The sequence below is a fragment of the Drosophila melanogaster genome, chromosome X (genome assembly GCF_000001215.4).
Source record: "Drosophila melanogaster chromosome X".
Taxonomy (NCBI): domain Eukaryota; kingdom Metazoa; phylum Arthropoda; class Insecta; order Diptera; family Drosophilidae; genus Drosophila; species Drosophila melanogaster.
In genome coordinates, this window is record NC_004354.4 from 15,538,451 (window position 1) to 15,553,536 (window position 15,086).

At 39.5% G+C, this 15,086-nt stretch overlaps 1 protein-coding gene and 2 long non-coding RNA genes across 3 annotated transcripts in view; 1 reads left to right on the forward strand and 2 right to left on the reverse strand.

Annotated features, from left to right (window-relative positions):
- Ac13E (Adenylyl cyclase 13E) overlaps positions 1–15,086 on the reverse strand; it is a 43,402-nt gene that overhangs the window by 27,574 nt on the left and 742 nt on the right. Inside the window, exon 2 of the mRNA NM_001272646.2 lies at positions 956–1,476. Within this exon, the coding sequence (NP_001259575.1) occupies positions 956–964 (9 nt within the window). The 5' untranslated portion in view covers positions 965–1,476. The remainder of the gene's footprint in view (positions 1–955; positions 1,477–15,086) is intronic.
- Positions 8,957–9,290, reverse strand: lncRNA:CR44353 (long non-coding RNA:CR44353). Its single transcript, NR_123919.1, has one exon. It is a non-coding gene; the product is annotated as a long non-coding RNA:CR44353 (long non-coding RNA).
- On the forward strand, positions 9,283–9,753 carry lncRNA:CR44354 (long non-coding RNA:CR44354). The gene has a single exon (NR_123920.1). It is a non-coding gene; the product is annotated as a long non-coding RNA:CR44354 (long non-coding RNA).

The window sequence follows — 15,086 nt, forward strand, 5'->3', positions numbered from 1 at the left end:
CAGCGAAAGCAATGCAAAACTCAAGGAACGCAGCTCCAGAATAATCTTAGAGCCACCATATAATCTTAAGGTCAAAAGCCGATGGCGTTCAAGATGCGCCAGGAATTTGAATTGAAAAAGGTTAACGAATGAATTTAAGATACATATCTTCTCAAAACAGAGAAAATTACTAAAATATATAAAACGATATATATATTTTTAGCGAAACATGTATTCAAAATTAACAATAACTGTATATATATAATTTCTTTTAACACTTACAAAGTTATTATTAAGTTTTATAAACCATTCAAGTCACGTTTAAATTGGCCTTGTTATTGTTCATAAAAGTTTATAATTCCTTATCTCTCTTGTAGAAAATGGCCCATTCGATTTTTATCTAGCATTTATTGCACTTCATTCCCCCTGCAAATCCACCCACTTTTATATAAGTTTATAGTTGAAGACTTTGTATGTGAAAGCGACATCTTCTTGTTCTTCTTGTTATGAGCACAAGCACACTAACATAAATACACACACACACACCATTCTTCTCAGAAATAGGTTCTTGTGTCTCTGTCCATGTGTGTGTGTGTGTGTGTGGTTTTTTGCTTTTAATGTGTTTGATGCTCTTAAGTCTTTTGATAAAATAAACTGAAAATCGATTTTAATTCGATAAAAATGGAAATTCTGACCCCCGTCTCTTTAAAAAGGCTGCCTCAAAGAAACACTCTCTGTCTGGCTCCTTTAATCATCCTTAAGGACACACTGCAATAACTATAGAATGTCGAACTATTTCAAATACAGGATGATAAGTATTTGAAAAGTGTAACATTAGAAAAATCTCTCTTAACTTGATATAACTTGATAGCACATTCATAATGTAAATCTTAGCTTAGCTTCACAGCTTCTTATTTTCATCTTTATCTTGACAGCACTCAATTTCTCACTGTGTAGCTGTGTGACTTTGGCTTACCTCAGACATTTTCTTGATGTTTTTGTTTCGTTCGAGTTCAACGGAGTTCTTCAACTTTCCTTGATGTTTCTGTTGTTGAACGTTGTTGTTCCAGCAGTCGTCGTTGTTGTTGTTGTTGTGTCTGCTGATGGTCGTGGTGGTGGCTGTGTTTTGTCTTACTATAGCTGCTGCCGGTGTGGGTGGTTTTGGGGTGGTGGTGGTGGTGGTGGTGTTGTTGGTGGCGGTGGTGGTGCTGTGTGGCTGTGGCACTAGCCTTAGCCCTAGCCTTGGCCGTGGGCCAGTGTGGCGCCCGTGGCTGCTGTTGTTGTTGGCTGCCGTTCTTGCAACATCCACCGATCGCCTCGCGCCCACATGGCGTATGAGTGTTTTTCGTGGCCGCAGCCCAGTAGAGACTGGTATCGAGTTCGCTGTGCCGCCGGTCGCTGCAGTTTCAATTGCATCATGAATGCCTGCAACAAGTGGCCGGACATAATAACAGCTGGCGGCGAGTGGAGCGCTGCCGCCTCATGGCTGCCACATGGCTGAAACACAGGTGCACAGGAAGAAATAATTAGTAAATGCAAGTTCTATAAATAATCGAAGCTTAAATTAATAGTCTTCAATTACAAATAAGATCTAACATTGAAATAATATAATTAAGTAAAATTAGATAGTAATTCAAGCACATTAAACAAATAGTGTTTTTTCATTTCGTATAGGACAATCTGCCACTGTCGTTGTTTTTAACGACTCATTTCTTTTAGTGTAAGAAGAGCGCGAGCGGGAGTTAATCAATCAATGATCGGGTGATCAATCAGTCAAACAATCAGTCAGCACACACCGAGATACCTGTTCTGATCGCCGGACGAAGGGGGGTTCGCGAGGGGTTCAGGGGAATTTGGGGAGAGGTGATAATGGGAAAGGGGGTACAGTGGACGACCTTAGTGACGAGTTCAAGAATCTTTCGGTGATAAATTTCAAGTTTTATTTTTCGCTGGCTTTGTGTTCATCGATTATCGTTGGCGGCTGTTTGTCTGGCTTTTAGAGAGAGGTTGGTGTAAATATATATATATATATGTGTATATAATACGTACGTATATATATAACATACGTGTATGCATATGGAAAAAGAGGGGAAACAATTAGAGATATTGAGAAAATCGTGCAAGGCCCAACTTTGTCGCGACTTAGCTTTGATTCAATTTGTCGCCGCTTTTAATTAGCATCTAGTCGCTTTTCCACATCTCTGAGTCTCTGAGTCTTTGAGTCTGTGAATTGCTATCTCTATCTCAATTCGAATCCCCATCCCAATACCAATCGCAATCGCCAATTCTCCCCATCATCGTGGCCAAGTGCTTATCCAATGCATCAAGTTGTTTGTCAGTTTCCATCATCGCTCAGCTAAACTTATTTTCCAAGCTATTTCACAAACTTTGGCTCGGCGAAAAACTTCAGAGTTCGCTGGGTGGGAAAAAACTACTATCCGAGTGGAGTATCTAATGTATGAGCCATAAAAGTTGAGCAGATTTCCAGTGACATGGTTTCGATAAAACTCTATCAAGTTGGTACTTTCGAAAAGTGTGATAAGTGCGTTATATACTTTTCTCAAGAACGATATCTAAATTGTTGCTTTAATATACATTTGAAGCTTGTCGCGAAACTTTTTGCAAACGACATAATTTAAACAGTTTGCTGTTCATTAAAATTGAAGACTTTCTTTTTTCAATGTTTCAATAAGTCGAGCAATGTGACTTATTTGCCCATTTTAATTTCCGCCAAATGTGGAATAATACGGCAAACAAATTGTAGCTTGTTTTCCCGCCCGGAAAATATTTAAAATTGTGATAATCAATTGCCGCTCTCGCATTTATTTCGTAATCCTACACAATTCATGGCCATAATCATGTGATGGCCCATGTAAGCGCACTCATGGCGCAAAGTTGCGTAAAGTCCGCTTATCCTTGTACCCCCGGAATGCCCGGAATATCCGGAACTCCACGGAATTCGCCGTAACTCCCCCACAATACCCCAGAAGCCCCGTGGACAACGGGAAGCCCTCGTCCGACAAACGGAGATGGTAATCGGGGCACACATAATGCATAATAATGGCCACAATGATAATGATGATGTGCTCATGAATCCCGCTTGTTTGGTGGCTTCCGCTCCAGAGAAACCAGAGGAAAAAAAAAACATGCGGGTGGGGCATTGCGTGGATGGCCACGGGGGTGCGAAGGTCGCCGCGGGGGCAATAATCATGTAATGATACTGCGGACAAATTCCACTAAGCTGGTTGACTCTATGGAGCATGTTGCAGGCAAAAGCCGAGCTTTAATTCAATTGAAGTTTTAGGTAATTCTCATATACATATAACTAGACCAACTCGTTTTAATTGCCTGTTTGTGAGTCTGTTTCTTTATTCGCCAAGCAATTAAAGCCTAAAGTCTGCACAGTTTACGCAAAAAATAATGGAATTATTTTTACTATTTGTTTACCATTAGCTTAAACAACATAAAACGAAATCACGGAACATAAAACAAAAGAAGCAAAACATTTTCGACTTCAATTGGTTCTCAGTTGGAATTTTGGGTGCTATAATATAATGCTACAAGTCGATTGCGGGGAGTGATAATAGCATTTGAGGAATGCCAGAGGAATACCAGGAATTGTAATTCGAATATTACAATGACTTAACACCACCAGCCCACCCTTCGATTACATTTTTTTTTTTTGTTACCCTTTTTTTTTATTATCATTTTCATTTTGCGCCAAGTGCGACGAAATTCAAGAACGTCGAACATCGAAATTGTAGCCGAACAAGAGTGCCAGCAAGTCGAATAAAACCAGACACTCGTTCCCAAAATTCACGAGAACAACGAACATCTGTGAACCCAAAACAAAAAAAAAAAAACCAAAAAAAAAAAAAAGGGAAAGTGTTCAAAAGTGTTCTTCAAAAGAAAGTTCGAAAATCCCTGAGCGCTTTAATGGCGCGGTGAAAATGTGGAAATGTGAAAATGTTTTCAAATCGGTGCGGTCGAGCTTAAAAATTGGTCCTTTTGCTTGGCTGTTTGGTAGGCCAAGTTGGAATGAATTGTTATGATATTATGCTGCGGTTAGTGATTTTTTGACTTTAACCATTTATTTCACTTTGCAGCACTACATGTTTTGGGCTTGAAATCTCCAACGATTTCTATAAAAATCTATATACATATTTATTGTTTTGTTTCAAAATACTGATGAGCTTTTAAAAACATCACATCGAAATGAATTGCTACAATTTCGAAATTGCTGAAATTACCATAAATAATTATATATACAACAGTTTCTGAGCTTTAAGTGCCAAATATATGGGGTAATTAACTTTAATGCCCAGCCCACTTGCTTTTGCATTTACTTCAAACAGCAGGCGGCACTTAAGCCCTTTTTCACTATAACCTACCTAATTGCTGATTTACCAGATAGCTCAAGTTCCGACTTTTATGGCTCCAACCACGCCCCCCTGCCAAAGAAGCCCGCCCATTTAGCTTTGTTACCCGAAGGTGTTGCCAATTCAGTAACGATGATCTTGCTCCGCTGATCTCGGGGGGCGTGTAGATTGCAGATTGCAGATTGCAGATTGCGGATCGGAGATGGGGCACTTGGAACTGAGGATTGTGGATCCGGGCATTAACAAGTGCAAACACTTCCTTCCGGTCGTTTTAGCTGGCATTCATCACAGGCATCGCCAGCAGCAGAGCAGCATTATTTTTATAATTATTTATTGTAAATCGTTCGCATGCAAAGGAGAGTGATTACTTCCTGTTATTCATACATGTATGTATGCATATATATATGTATATTCATGTTGCAGCTGCGATGATGCTGCGATCGGTGGTGGCGTCTCTCGGATGTGGATATATATGTGGCTGTCTCGGATTACGGCACTTGCTCCGCCACTTTGCCGCCGGCCACTTGGCGGGCTTCCCTTCTTGCCGTTGAGATGCCAATGTCAAGCCGAGATTTCCCCACGCGATATCGGTGCATATATGTACATATACTCGTAGTACATATGTACATATATAGCGATTCGTCTGCGCTCTGTCTGCGTCGTAATTAATTTGTATCAGCACTGATTGCACTTGTCACGCCGACGGCCCATTGTGCCGATGGTGTAACTAGCTCACTTGCTCCAGTCTCATTCTTTTGTCTAGCTGGGAGTGCAGGGAAATGATCGTAGCTTTGGGAAAAGTGTTTTTGGAAAAGTAACAACAAATCTAATGGATTTGTTATTTATCTAGTAGATAGTATCTACTACGAATGTCTACCAATATCTCGTAGATAATAGGCAATATGCAGGCCTTTTTTTTCTCAGTGCACTACTGCCTTGCAGCTGACGTCGTCTTGTGACGCATACCAATCGGTAGAGCAAGAGCAGCAAACTGCAGTAGATAGAACTCGATTCCATACTGTTTGTACAATATTTATGGACGGATTATGTCATTTGACAAGCGCAATTGTTTGCTCATTTACAGCACCGATATCGGGCATTTGAATGAACCCCCGGCTGCAGCAAGTGCCGAGTGTTGAGTGCCAAGTGCAACGGCAGGAAGCAGACGCCCAGACACGATAGAATGTGAATATATATTATATATACATTACCACCATATATACCATATAACTGGGTAAAGTCCCCCAAGTTGGACGTTTGCATTGTCGATTGCAATTTGTTGTGTGCAGATCGATTAGGGTTGATAAATGCGATGCTAAGACTTTGATACTTCTTGTCTGGCCGACAAGGAACGGGAACGTGTGGGTTGATACTGTCGATAAGAACGCAGGATCCATTAGGTAAGAGATCATAAAAGTGCCGACTCAAAGAGTTTAGTGCTACATAGGCCAAAAATTACATGTATTATGGTGAAATCTTTGGGGTTCATTCTATTTTAAAACCAATTAAGATCCCATTGATCTCTGGTAAGTGGTAATATTCTAGTAACCTTTTACGTAATCCTTAATCTTTAGTCAAGTGACTAAAATGAAGCCCCAATCGTGAGGCTGGCCCAAAGCGATTCATCGACTGATTGCCCCACTTGTTGGCGTGACCGCCGCTGCTGCTTGATGTTGCCGCTGTGATGTTGCTGCTGCAGTTGCAGTTGCAGCCACTAAACGCGTGGCACTTTCCGATTTCGCAATGTGCGGCTTTTTTGGCTTTTGCGGCTTGTGCGCCATGATTATGCACAAATTGCTCATTAACATTTGATATGATACTCGTTCGATGCGAATGTGTTGTAGTGCGAGTGGCGCAAAGTCATCGTCATCATCATCATCATCAATAGTCAGCTCATACAAATGTGGCACACACTTGAACAAATTCTTGAGCAGCAACTTTAGAATTTTGTTAAGAATTTAGCACATATCTTAAAGATACAGAATTGATTGCTCAAAGTGGTAATTTCATGCAGATTTCATTCATTTTCACAGTATCTCTCCAGAGTTTAGCTCATTTAACCTGACCCGTTTTGCAGCTGTGTAAGATCTCGCAGCTTAAACGATGAATTCTCGACTTTGGCACTGAACTGATTTCGATTCCTATTCTTTGGTCCTCAGGGCACATTCGAATTCACATTCACATTCATTCACATTTACATTCAAACTCGCATTCACATTTAGAGGAACAATCAGAATCACGATGAGTGCGCCAGACAGTGAGCGCTCTATAAATATTTAAAGCGAATTACGTGCACTTCTTCGTTGTCTTTGTGTGTGGCCTATATGTATGTATGTATGTATGTATGTATGTATGCGTGTCTATCTATATGGAAACTGCATTCCCGTATAATCACTATAATCACTTGCTAAGCCAAGACTTAGCCAGACGAGACTAAGAACAAAAGTCAATGCAGCTGTTTCTCTAATTGGGGCCAGGGGCGTGGCAATCGGGGGCTCTTTATGGCCAGAACAATGCAAGCTGTAAGTGAGACCCGCCCCCCGCCCCCTGAACTTCCAAAACCCCCCCTCTCCACACAAAACACCAATTGTAAGGTGTAAAATAAACTGTGTACCCGGTCAATAGCTCTCTATAATTATCAAGAAAAAATTAATTATGGAAGAAAAACACTGAGCAAACAACTGGCGAATCGGAATTGAAATTCGTTAAGTTAAGCGAACGTGGGATAATAAAAAACAAACAAAAAAAAAAAAAAAACAGAAAAAAGGGAGCTCCGAATGGAATATATGTACAGGGGTGCAGGGTGATCTCCGGTGATCCCTGGGTGAATCAAATGATCCCAGTGATTCCATGCCGCGCGGTAATTACCCCTAAATGCGAATGGAAACATTCTCATTTTTATGAGGCACACGCTGGCCGGCGAGACAATGTGTTTATGGATTGGATCGGATCAGATTGGATGGGATGGTATGGGATGGGATGGGATCGGACCAGATCGGTGCGTTGATTGCTTTATTCGCAGCGGAAAGTTCTCACTCTCTCTCTCTCTCTCTCTCCGTCCAGGCAGTGGATCCATTGGATCCATCAAAGCACCATAGCATCATCAGCCTAATGATAAGCGGAGCCATCATCAACAGCTTGATTAATGCTAATCATCCGCCACATGCCGAGAGAAACACCAGGAATCCGGAGGAGGTGGGGGTGTAAATCGCAGCGGTTGTGTAAGGGGGGAAAATCGAAATGCATGGCAGGAAATTTTCAGTGGAAAATCAAAAGGGTTGAGTTTATGGTAAAATCTAACTTTATATGCATTTGATGTGGAAAACCGAAAGAGGGTAAACAACAAATTGCATACTATATACACTAATAGGTGGACAGGGATATAGTTAAAGCTCTATGGAAGCCAGTGGGTTAGAGATTCGTGATGAATAAATCATCAGTGCCACGAAAATGGGACTGCAAATGTGGAGCAAGTGTGCCATAAAGCGGCGTGTGAAGTTTTCCCAGTGGTCAGTTCTTGGGGAATACCAACACCCAACCCCCCCCCCCCCACACACACACACACACACCTATACACACATGCATGTATAGCTTCATGGCACAGTGCTGACCTCGACACGTCCTTGACCTCGGCACATCAAAAACACGCCCAATTCCCCGGCGATGGGATGCATGTAATTGGAAAGGGATGGACAGCTTGTTATTGTTCATGTCGCTGCCACATTAAATGGGAATTGAAAAATTCATTTTTAAACATTTGTTTACATGACTCCAAGCATCAGAACAAGAAGAAGAAGTAGAAGTTGGGGTAGTGGGGTTTTGTTTTTTGCTTTTGGTTTTGGTTTTGGCGCTCACGAACTCGAAGCATAAAGTTGAAAGACAAATAAACGACGGAAAAGTGCCAATAGGCAAAAAACGGCGGCACCAACAACAATAAAAGACACAGATTAACAAAAATAAACATAAACAAAAGAACCAAATACAACAAGTGAAATAAAGCAGAATGAACACCAATCAAAGTCAAAACGAACTTGAAATACGCTCGGCTACTAACTGAAATATACACTGGAATCATTAGTTCAAACTCTTTCTTTAATTAATTGTACGCAAAAAAAAAAGAAATTCTTTTCTTAAATATCAAATTCGAACAATTAATCCAAAAATGATTTAAATGATAATTTTTATAACAAATCATTTCAAATAAAATCACTTTTGTAGTCTATAGAATCTCGAAAACGTTTACGATATTGGCAATTACATAAACTTTTAATTAAAATTAGTGCGAATTAGTTCGGTTTCGTTGCATAATGCCTATATAGTTTATATTTCTTTCATCTGCACTAAGAATTGTAATTGCGATTATATAAAATCGCTGGTAAATATAAGAATATTGTAGAACTTCTTGTTGCCTCGCCATTGACGAGGTGTTAAAAAACGCAGCAAACTTGAGCGAGTTAATTTGTGCACTTATTGTTGCTTTTGCTGAAATTTCTGGCTGTTTAATTTTCTGCCAATCTGCCAATTAATGGTGTTATTTCTGTTGTTACTGTGGCGTACAACATTTTAACAATACCGATTTATTTATCTGGTTTTTTTTTGTAGCCCCCTCGCATTATTGTTTATTTACATTTGTTTGGCGAATTGTTATTGCTACCGTTTTTTCACTGTTCAGTTTTCAGTTTTTCAGTTCTCAGTTTTTTAGTCGTGTCGATTTTTTATTTCTCATTGAATTTCGGGCTTCTGTTGAAGTTGAAGGCTTGTGGGAGATTTTGTTTTTGGAGTTTTATTTTGGTTTTGTTGTGTTTTATTTTATTTTTTGTTCTTATTGGAGTGACAGCTGTTCACAAGTGTCTGTCTGGCCAAAACGGAAAGTTGAAACGTCAGTTGCAGGAGACTCTGTTGGCCAAATGTAAGCCGATATCCCGGGGCTGCTGTCACCAGAAGAAGAACTCGTATCCTCGAGATACACTCGCACAGCCATGCTCACTGATGCAGTCCGTTGATGCCCACGAAATGAGATCGGCTATTTTTAGCGCCCTATAATTTATACTCAAATAAAACTTGAGGCGGGCGAGAAAAGTTCGCAGTTGCCCACAAATCAGATAAGTATTTTCGTATCGCCAAGTGCCACTTCGCTCTGTTTACCCCCGATTTTAGCGCCCTCCGATCCCAATTCCCAACTGAATGAACCTACCAACCCACCCCCCCGCTTACGGGCATGCCAACTCCCCCTGACCCACAAAGTGCCCACTTTTGCTTATTTGTAATTGATACTTGATCTGGTGGAGCGTATAAAAGCCACTTTAGGCGTTGCCATTACGTCACCTTGAGTCAGCCTTAGCTTCAGTTTCAGCTACAGCTTCAGCATCAGCATCAGATTCAGCATCAGATTCAGATTCAGATTCAGTTTTAGCTGTAGCTTTAGCTATAGCTTTGGCGTCATAACCACAGATACAGATACAGATACAGATACAGATACAGATACAGATACAGATACAGATACAGATACAGATACAGATACAGATACAGATACAGATACAGATACAGATACAGATACAGATACAGATACAGATACAGATACAGATACAGATACAGATACAGATACAGATACAGATACAGATACAGATACAGATACAGATACAGATACAGATACAGATACAGATACAGATACAGATACAGATACAGATACAGATACAGATACAGATACAGATACAGATACAGATACAGATACAGATACAGATACAGATACAGATACAGATACAGATACAGATACAGATACAGATACAGATACAGATACAGATACAGATACAGATACAGATACAGATACAGATACAGATACAGATACAGATACAGATACAGATACAGATACAGATACAGATACAGTAACAACTTTAAATCGCAAAATCTAATGTCATTCACCTCATTTCGCATGCCCTACACTTAATGACTCCCAAATGCACAGAAAAACAATTTAAAGAAATGAAAAAGTCCCAAGATAACTTGAACGCTATAGCCAATAATATTATTGTATTACATTCTCCTTTTCATATTTGCAAGTTACATTAGTGAATATGCAACATTCTAAGCCAAAGTTCTTTCGAAAAATGAATGTTTTCTTTAACATTTCAGGTAGCATTTGCCTTGATCGTGAGACTCGGACTTGAAGTGAGCGTTTGAGCAGGGGAAAAACTCCAAGCCGAGTCTCAATCAAAACCAAAAAGAGACATCTAAGTCGGCTCAACTCTGATCGGCAATCGAGATCGCGACGACAGCAGCAACAACAATCAAGTTGGCAATGCACTCGGGAAAAAGGTGTACTAAATAACAAAGAAATAATTTTCAAATGGATTTTTTTCCTAATTACAAGATCTCAGTAAAACGACAGCGAGTCAAAAAGATAAAATAACATATTTTAAAAAGTCATAACCTTTTCTTTTAAACAATTTCATTGTGCACTCTTCTTAACACTCTCTATCTCGAACTCTGTCTTTCTTTCTCTCTAATATGCAGTTTTCTTTCTCTAAGTGGTACCCTAGTTTTTGTCAGTGCATCGGGCTTGAACCAAAACAGCTGTTTCTGACATGGATTTTGATTTTTGTTTTCAGCGCTACTTTCGAGACCCCGCCGCTGTTTACGCGCTCTTCACGCTTCGGAAATTTGTTTGAGAGATTTTCAGCGACAAAGTCTGAAAAGACTGAAACTGGTCTGGCCACCCGCCCCCTTTTGTCCCCGCCCCTTTCCGCCTCTTTTCGACCATTCCATGTGTGCGAGCATTGAAAGGAAAAACATAAATTTTATACGGGTAATTTAAAAATTCATAGCAAAAAGTTCAGCAAAGCCAAGCGGCACGAAAAAAGCCGTGTTTATTATTATTTTATTTTTATTTGATTCGGCTGCTGTTGCTTTTGGTGGTGGTGCTGCCATTGCCACTACCACTTGCAGCTGCTTAATTAATCAGTTTTAATTTTAATTTTCCATAAATAAGAGCAGCAAATTGTGGCCCATTGTTGCCGGCCAACAATGCCACGAAAAGTTGAATGTCAAAATGGGAGCGACCCTTCAAAGGCACAGAAAACTGCAGGGAAAAACCTCAAAAAGTGGGTGGTTTGGGTGGCCATTTCTTTTTTTCAGTTCGTTTCGTTTTGTTCATGTTTCTTGTTGTTTGTGGCCTTTTGCGTTTTTCCTTGCCAGTTGTTGTTTTTGTTTGCTGCAAGGACCTCAACGCACGAGCAGCAGCAAATGTCCTGCGGTAATAAAGTGAAAAACGAAACTCGAGGCAAGATGGAAGCCAAAGGGGGAACACCCTGTTCGGCGAGCATAAGCAGCTGAATCTGGGGAAAAGCTGCTGCAGGAAAATGCATTTGAATGGACTACAACTCAGCCGAGGGGGTGAGGGGGCAGTCGGGGGAAATGGCACAGTCGGGGATTCCCCGAGGCGGCAAGGAAAATTCGTTCAAGGCAGGTGAAAAACAGGTGCACAGAAAACGGATACAAGCTTTACATTAGTGGGTTACTTAGCCTCAATGGAAAAAGTGGGGGCCACAGAACTGGGGAAACCCCACGTTACTCGGATATCGTTAAACCGAGACGCAGCTCCCCTCGATATTATAGTATAGCTTCAATTCTTTAATCAATGTAAGATCTACAGGAAATTGGTTGAAGTGACTTGAGTTTAAACTAGACTAAAGTCATGAATGTATTTAAAGTTTGCATTAATATTTTATATTTGCATTGGCATTACTTTTTGCCCAGTTATATATCAACTTTAATATTAAATCGTTTATCAATCGCTTGGTAACATTTATTTCACTCTCTATAAATCACAAATGTATTAACTTTTATGATATCATTAAGCAAATACAATATGCCAGAGAATGTGGCGATCCTTCTTGTTGAAAAGAAATGATAAGCCGGCATATCGATGGCGAGGGAATCCATAAATAAAAGATTGATACGATTTTAAATCAACTCGTTAAATCGTATGATTAAACATCACCCCCCACAATAATCAAAGTCATTTGGAAAACTGCTGCTTGGCATTTTAAAACAGCTTCGCGCTCGGATTCTATTTGCTTGTTAAAAAATCAATAAAAAAATATTTGATTTCATCTGGATCTGGATAATACCAGATGAGCATCTGCACTTTCAATGCTAACATTGAATTTTGTCTATTGGACTAGCACTTGATAAATCTTCATTGAATTTATATGTTTATTAAACGAATTGTTTCAAATGTGCGCTATCTTAGCAGCAAGAAAATTTTATTTATTGAGAGCTGGAATGTAGTAAACGGTAGTTTCATAATTTCAGTTCTTATTTTTATGGATTTTGATGAATCAAGTAACGTGATTTCAAAAACATTAAATGTACAATTCGTTGTTTCTGCATTTTTGAACTGCTTTTAAAATTGTTTATGCGAAGCTTTTTAAAATATTTGCATGTGGAAAGAAATTATTCGTAAGAGCAACTAATGCAGTATGGCATTTTAACCAACTTAACCCTTTCCCCTCGCAAAAAGTTAAGTTACAGTTCCGCTCTTGGCGGCCTTTGTTTGCCACATTTGCCGTTTGACGTCTGCTGCAATTGCATCATTCGGAGCAATTTCCACTTGTCTAGATTGCTGCTAAGAACCATCCACTGCCCACCGCCCTAAACCCCCTTAACCCCGTTAACCCATTCGAGCCCCACTGCACTCGCACTCCATGGGCTGTCAAAGCGCCAAGCGTTCTGTTTGGTATTGAAATTCTAGACAAGATTGCGCTTAACTGCACTCCGCTCCGGGGAATGCGACTGCAACTGCGTTTAGTTCGGAGATACATCTACGGAATGCAATTTTCAGACCGCCGGAAGGGGTTAAGATGGGGTCGGGCCAGGGGGTTAAGGAGTGTAGCGGTATTGGATTGCGGGGGTTCTCCAGAGCGAAGCTCGTGGCGCGTTATCACCGCAAACAAACAAGCGATTCTCGGTCATAACACACTACCCCGGGAAATCCCAGCGCGTTTTGCACTTTTTTTTTCCAGCCAGGATCTGCATTGTAGCTGCTGGCCATTAACCCACTGAAGGCCAAGAGCATTTGGGGAAAACAATTTTGCCATCGATGAGGAAGAGCAGCACTCGAAATCCTAAAAATCGAACCACACTTTATCATTCCCCGCGCTTTTGGTTTTGGCTTAAGCTTTTGGATATTTTATGGGTTGTGACAGGGGGGGTGCATCATTTCGTTATCGAAAGGGGGCCAATTGCTGGCTGACAAAATGAAGCTGCAAACAGTAGTTTAGTTGGCAGGTTGCGAATATCTAACACCCATTAATTAGGGTCTTCTGTTGCTAACATCAATGTGAAATTCTATCTACAACGTGGCAAATTTAAGATAATTAATTATTTAGTTTCTTCTTTATATTGAGCATTTATAACTTATAAAGTAAATATCATATTTATTGACTTGATTTATCGGGAAGAGGACAAAAAATGAATTACATAGTTGGACTAACCAATTAGAAATGAGATTCGAGTCTTAAAGAGCGAGAAAGCAAGTGATCTTTGAGCATGGTATGAGCTAATAAAAGCAACAAAACCAGCAAGACTCTCTCACGTTCTCTTTTATACTCCGTACATCTGGAGAAAGAGGGTATGTGCATATTGAAATCTCACCAGGTTCAAATCCCAAACTCTATTTCAGGTAAAGTTTAAACGATGAAGACATAAAATTATATGTCTGTTCTTTATCAATTGCATATTTTGCTTATTTAAAGTAGTACGTTCTGGACCATCATAGAATTTAAATGAACACCTTAATCTGTAGGCTTGTAGCATCATTTTTGAGATACTGACTTATGAAAGCCTTTCACATTTTTATTTCTAGTTTATTGGGAATCCTGTTAATTCATACAAAACTTATTAATCGCCTTTTTATTCGAATAAAGGGTATTCCACAATTGGCAGTCGCACAACTCCAACTCTTCTTGTTCTCCCTTTCTCTCGATGTTCCCTTCGCCGGCGCACTATGGGAAATTTGACCACTTTTTCTGGACAAAATTAATAACTCCAGAACGGAGATAGATATTAAGATAATTAATTTTTCTTGCATTGGGTTAAGCTAGCTCATATCTTTTATGATACCAAAAATTGTGGGCGTGGCACCGCCCCTTATATTTAACTAACTGATTTTGTATAGGGATTTCTCTAATTTTGTATGATTTCGTGGTAGTGATTGCATTAAATTATTTTACGCATAATAACCACAAAAATAAATAGAAATCAATGAAACAATTCAGAAACAGCCTTGTTTAACTCCTTTTTGCTAAAATTACTCTAAATTTGAAAAAAAAAACAGGCTTAGGTGCAAAAAACTAAAATTATTCCCAAAATCGCAAAAAGTGCACTTTTTAATTACAACTATCTAGGAAAGAATTAAATAAGCTACAAAATTAAGTATATTTCATGAATGAATTCTTCTGCATTCACTTTAAATCCTTTTTAAAAGTTATGTTTTTATCACAAAAATATATTAGTAAGACGACTTACATTTTTACGGTTTTAAGGGGACAACACGATTTTTTGTTAGATTTGAAAGTGACAGACACATAAAACCTTTAATTCAAAAGATATTTAAATATTTGCAGACAAACATTTTTTGTGCGTGCAACAGCTGTTTTCAACAGCTGATTTATTTGTTGTGGCGCCATTTATATTTATTTTTGGTATGCAGAAGTAAACATTGGTTTAAAT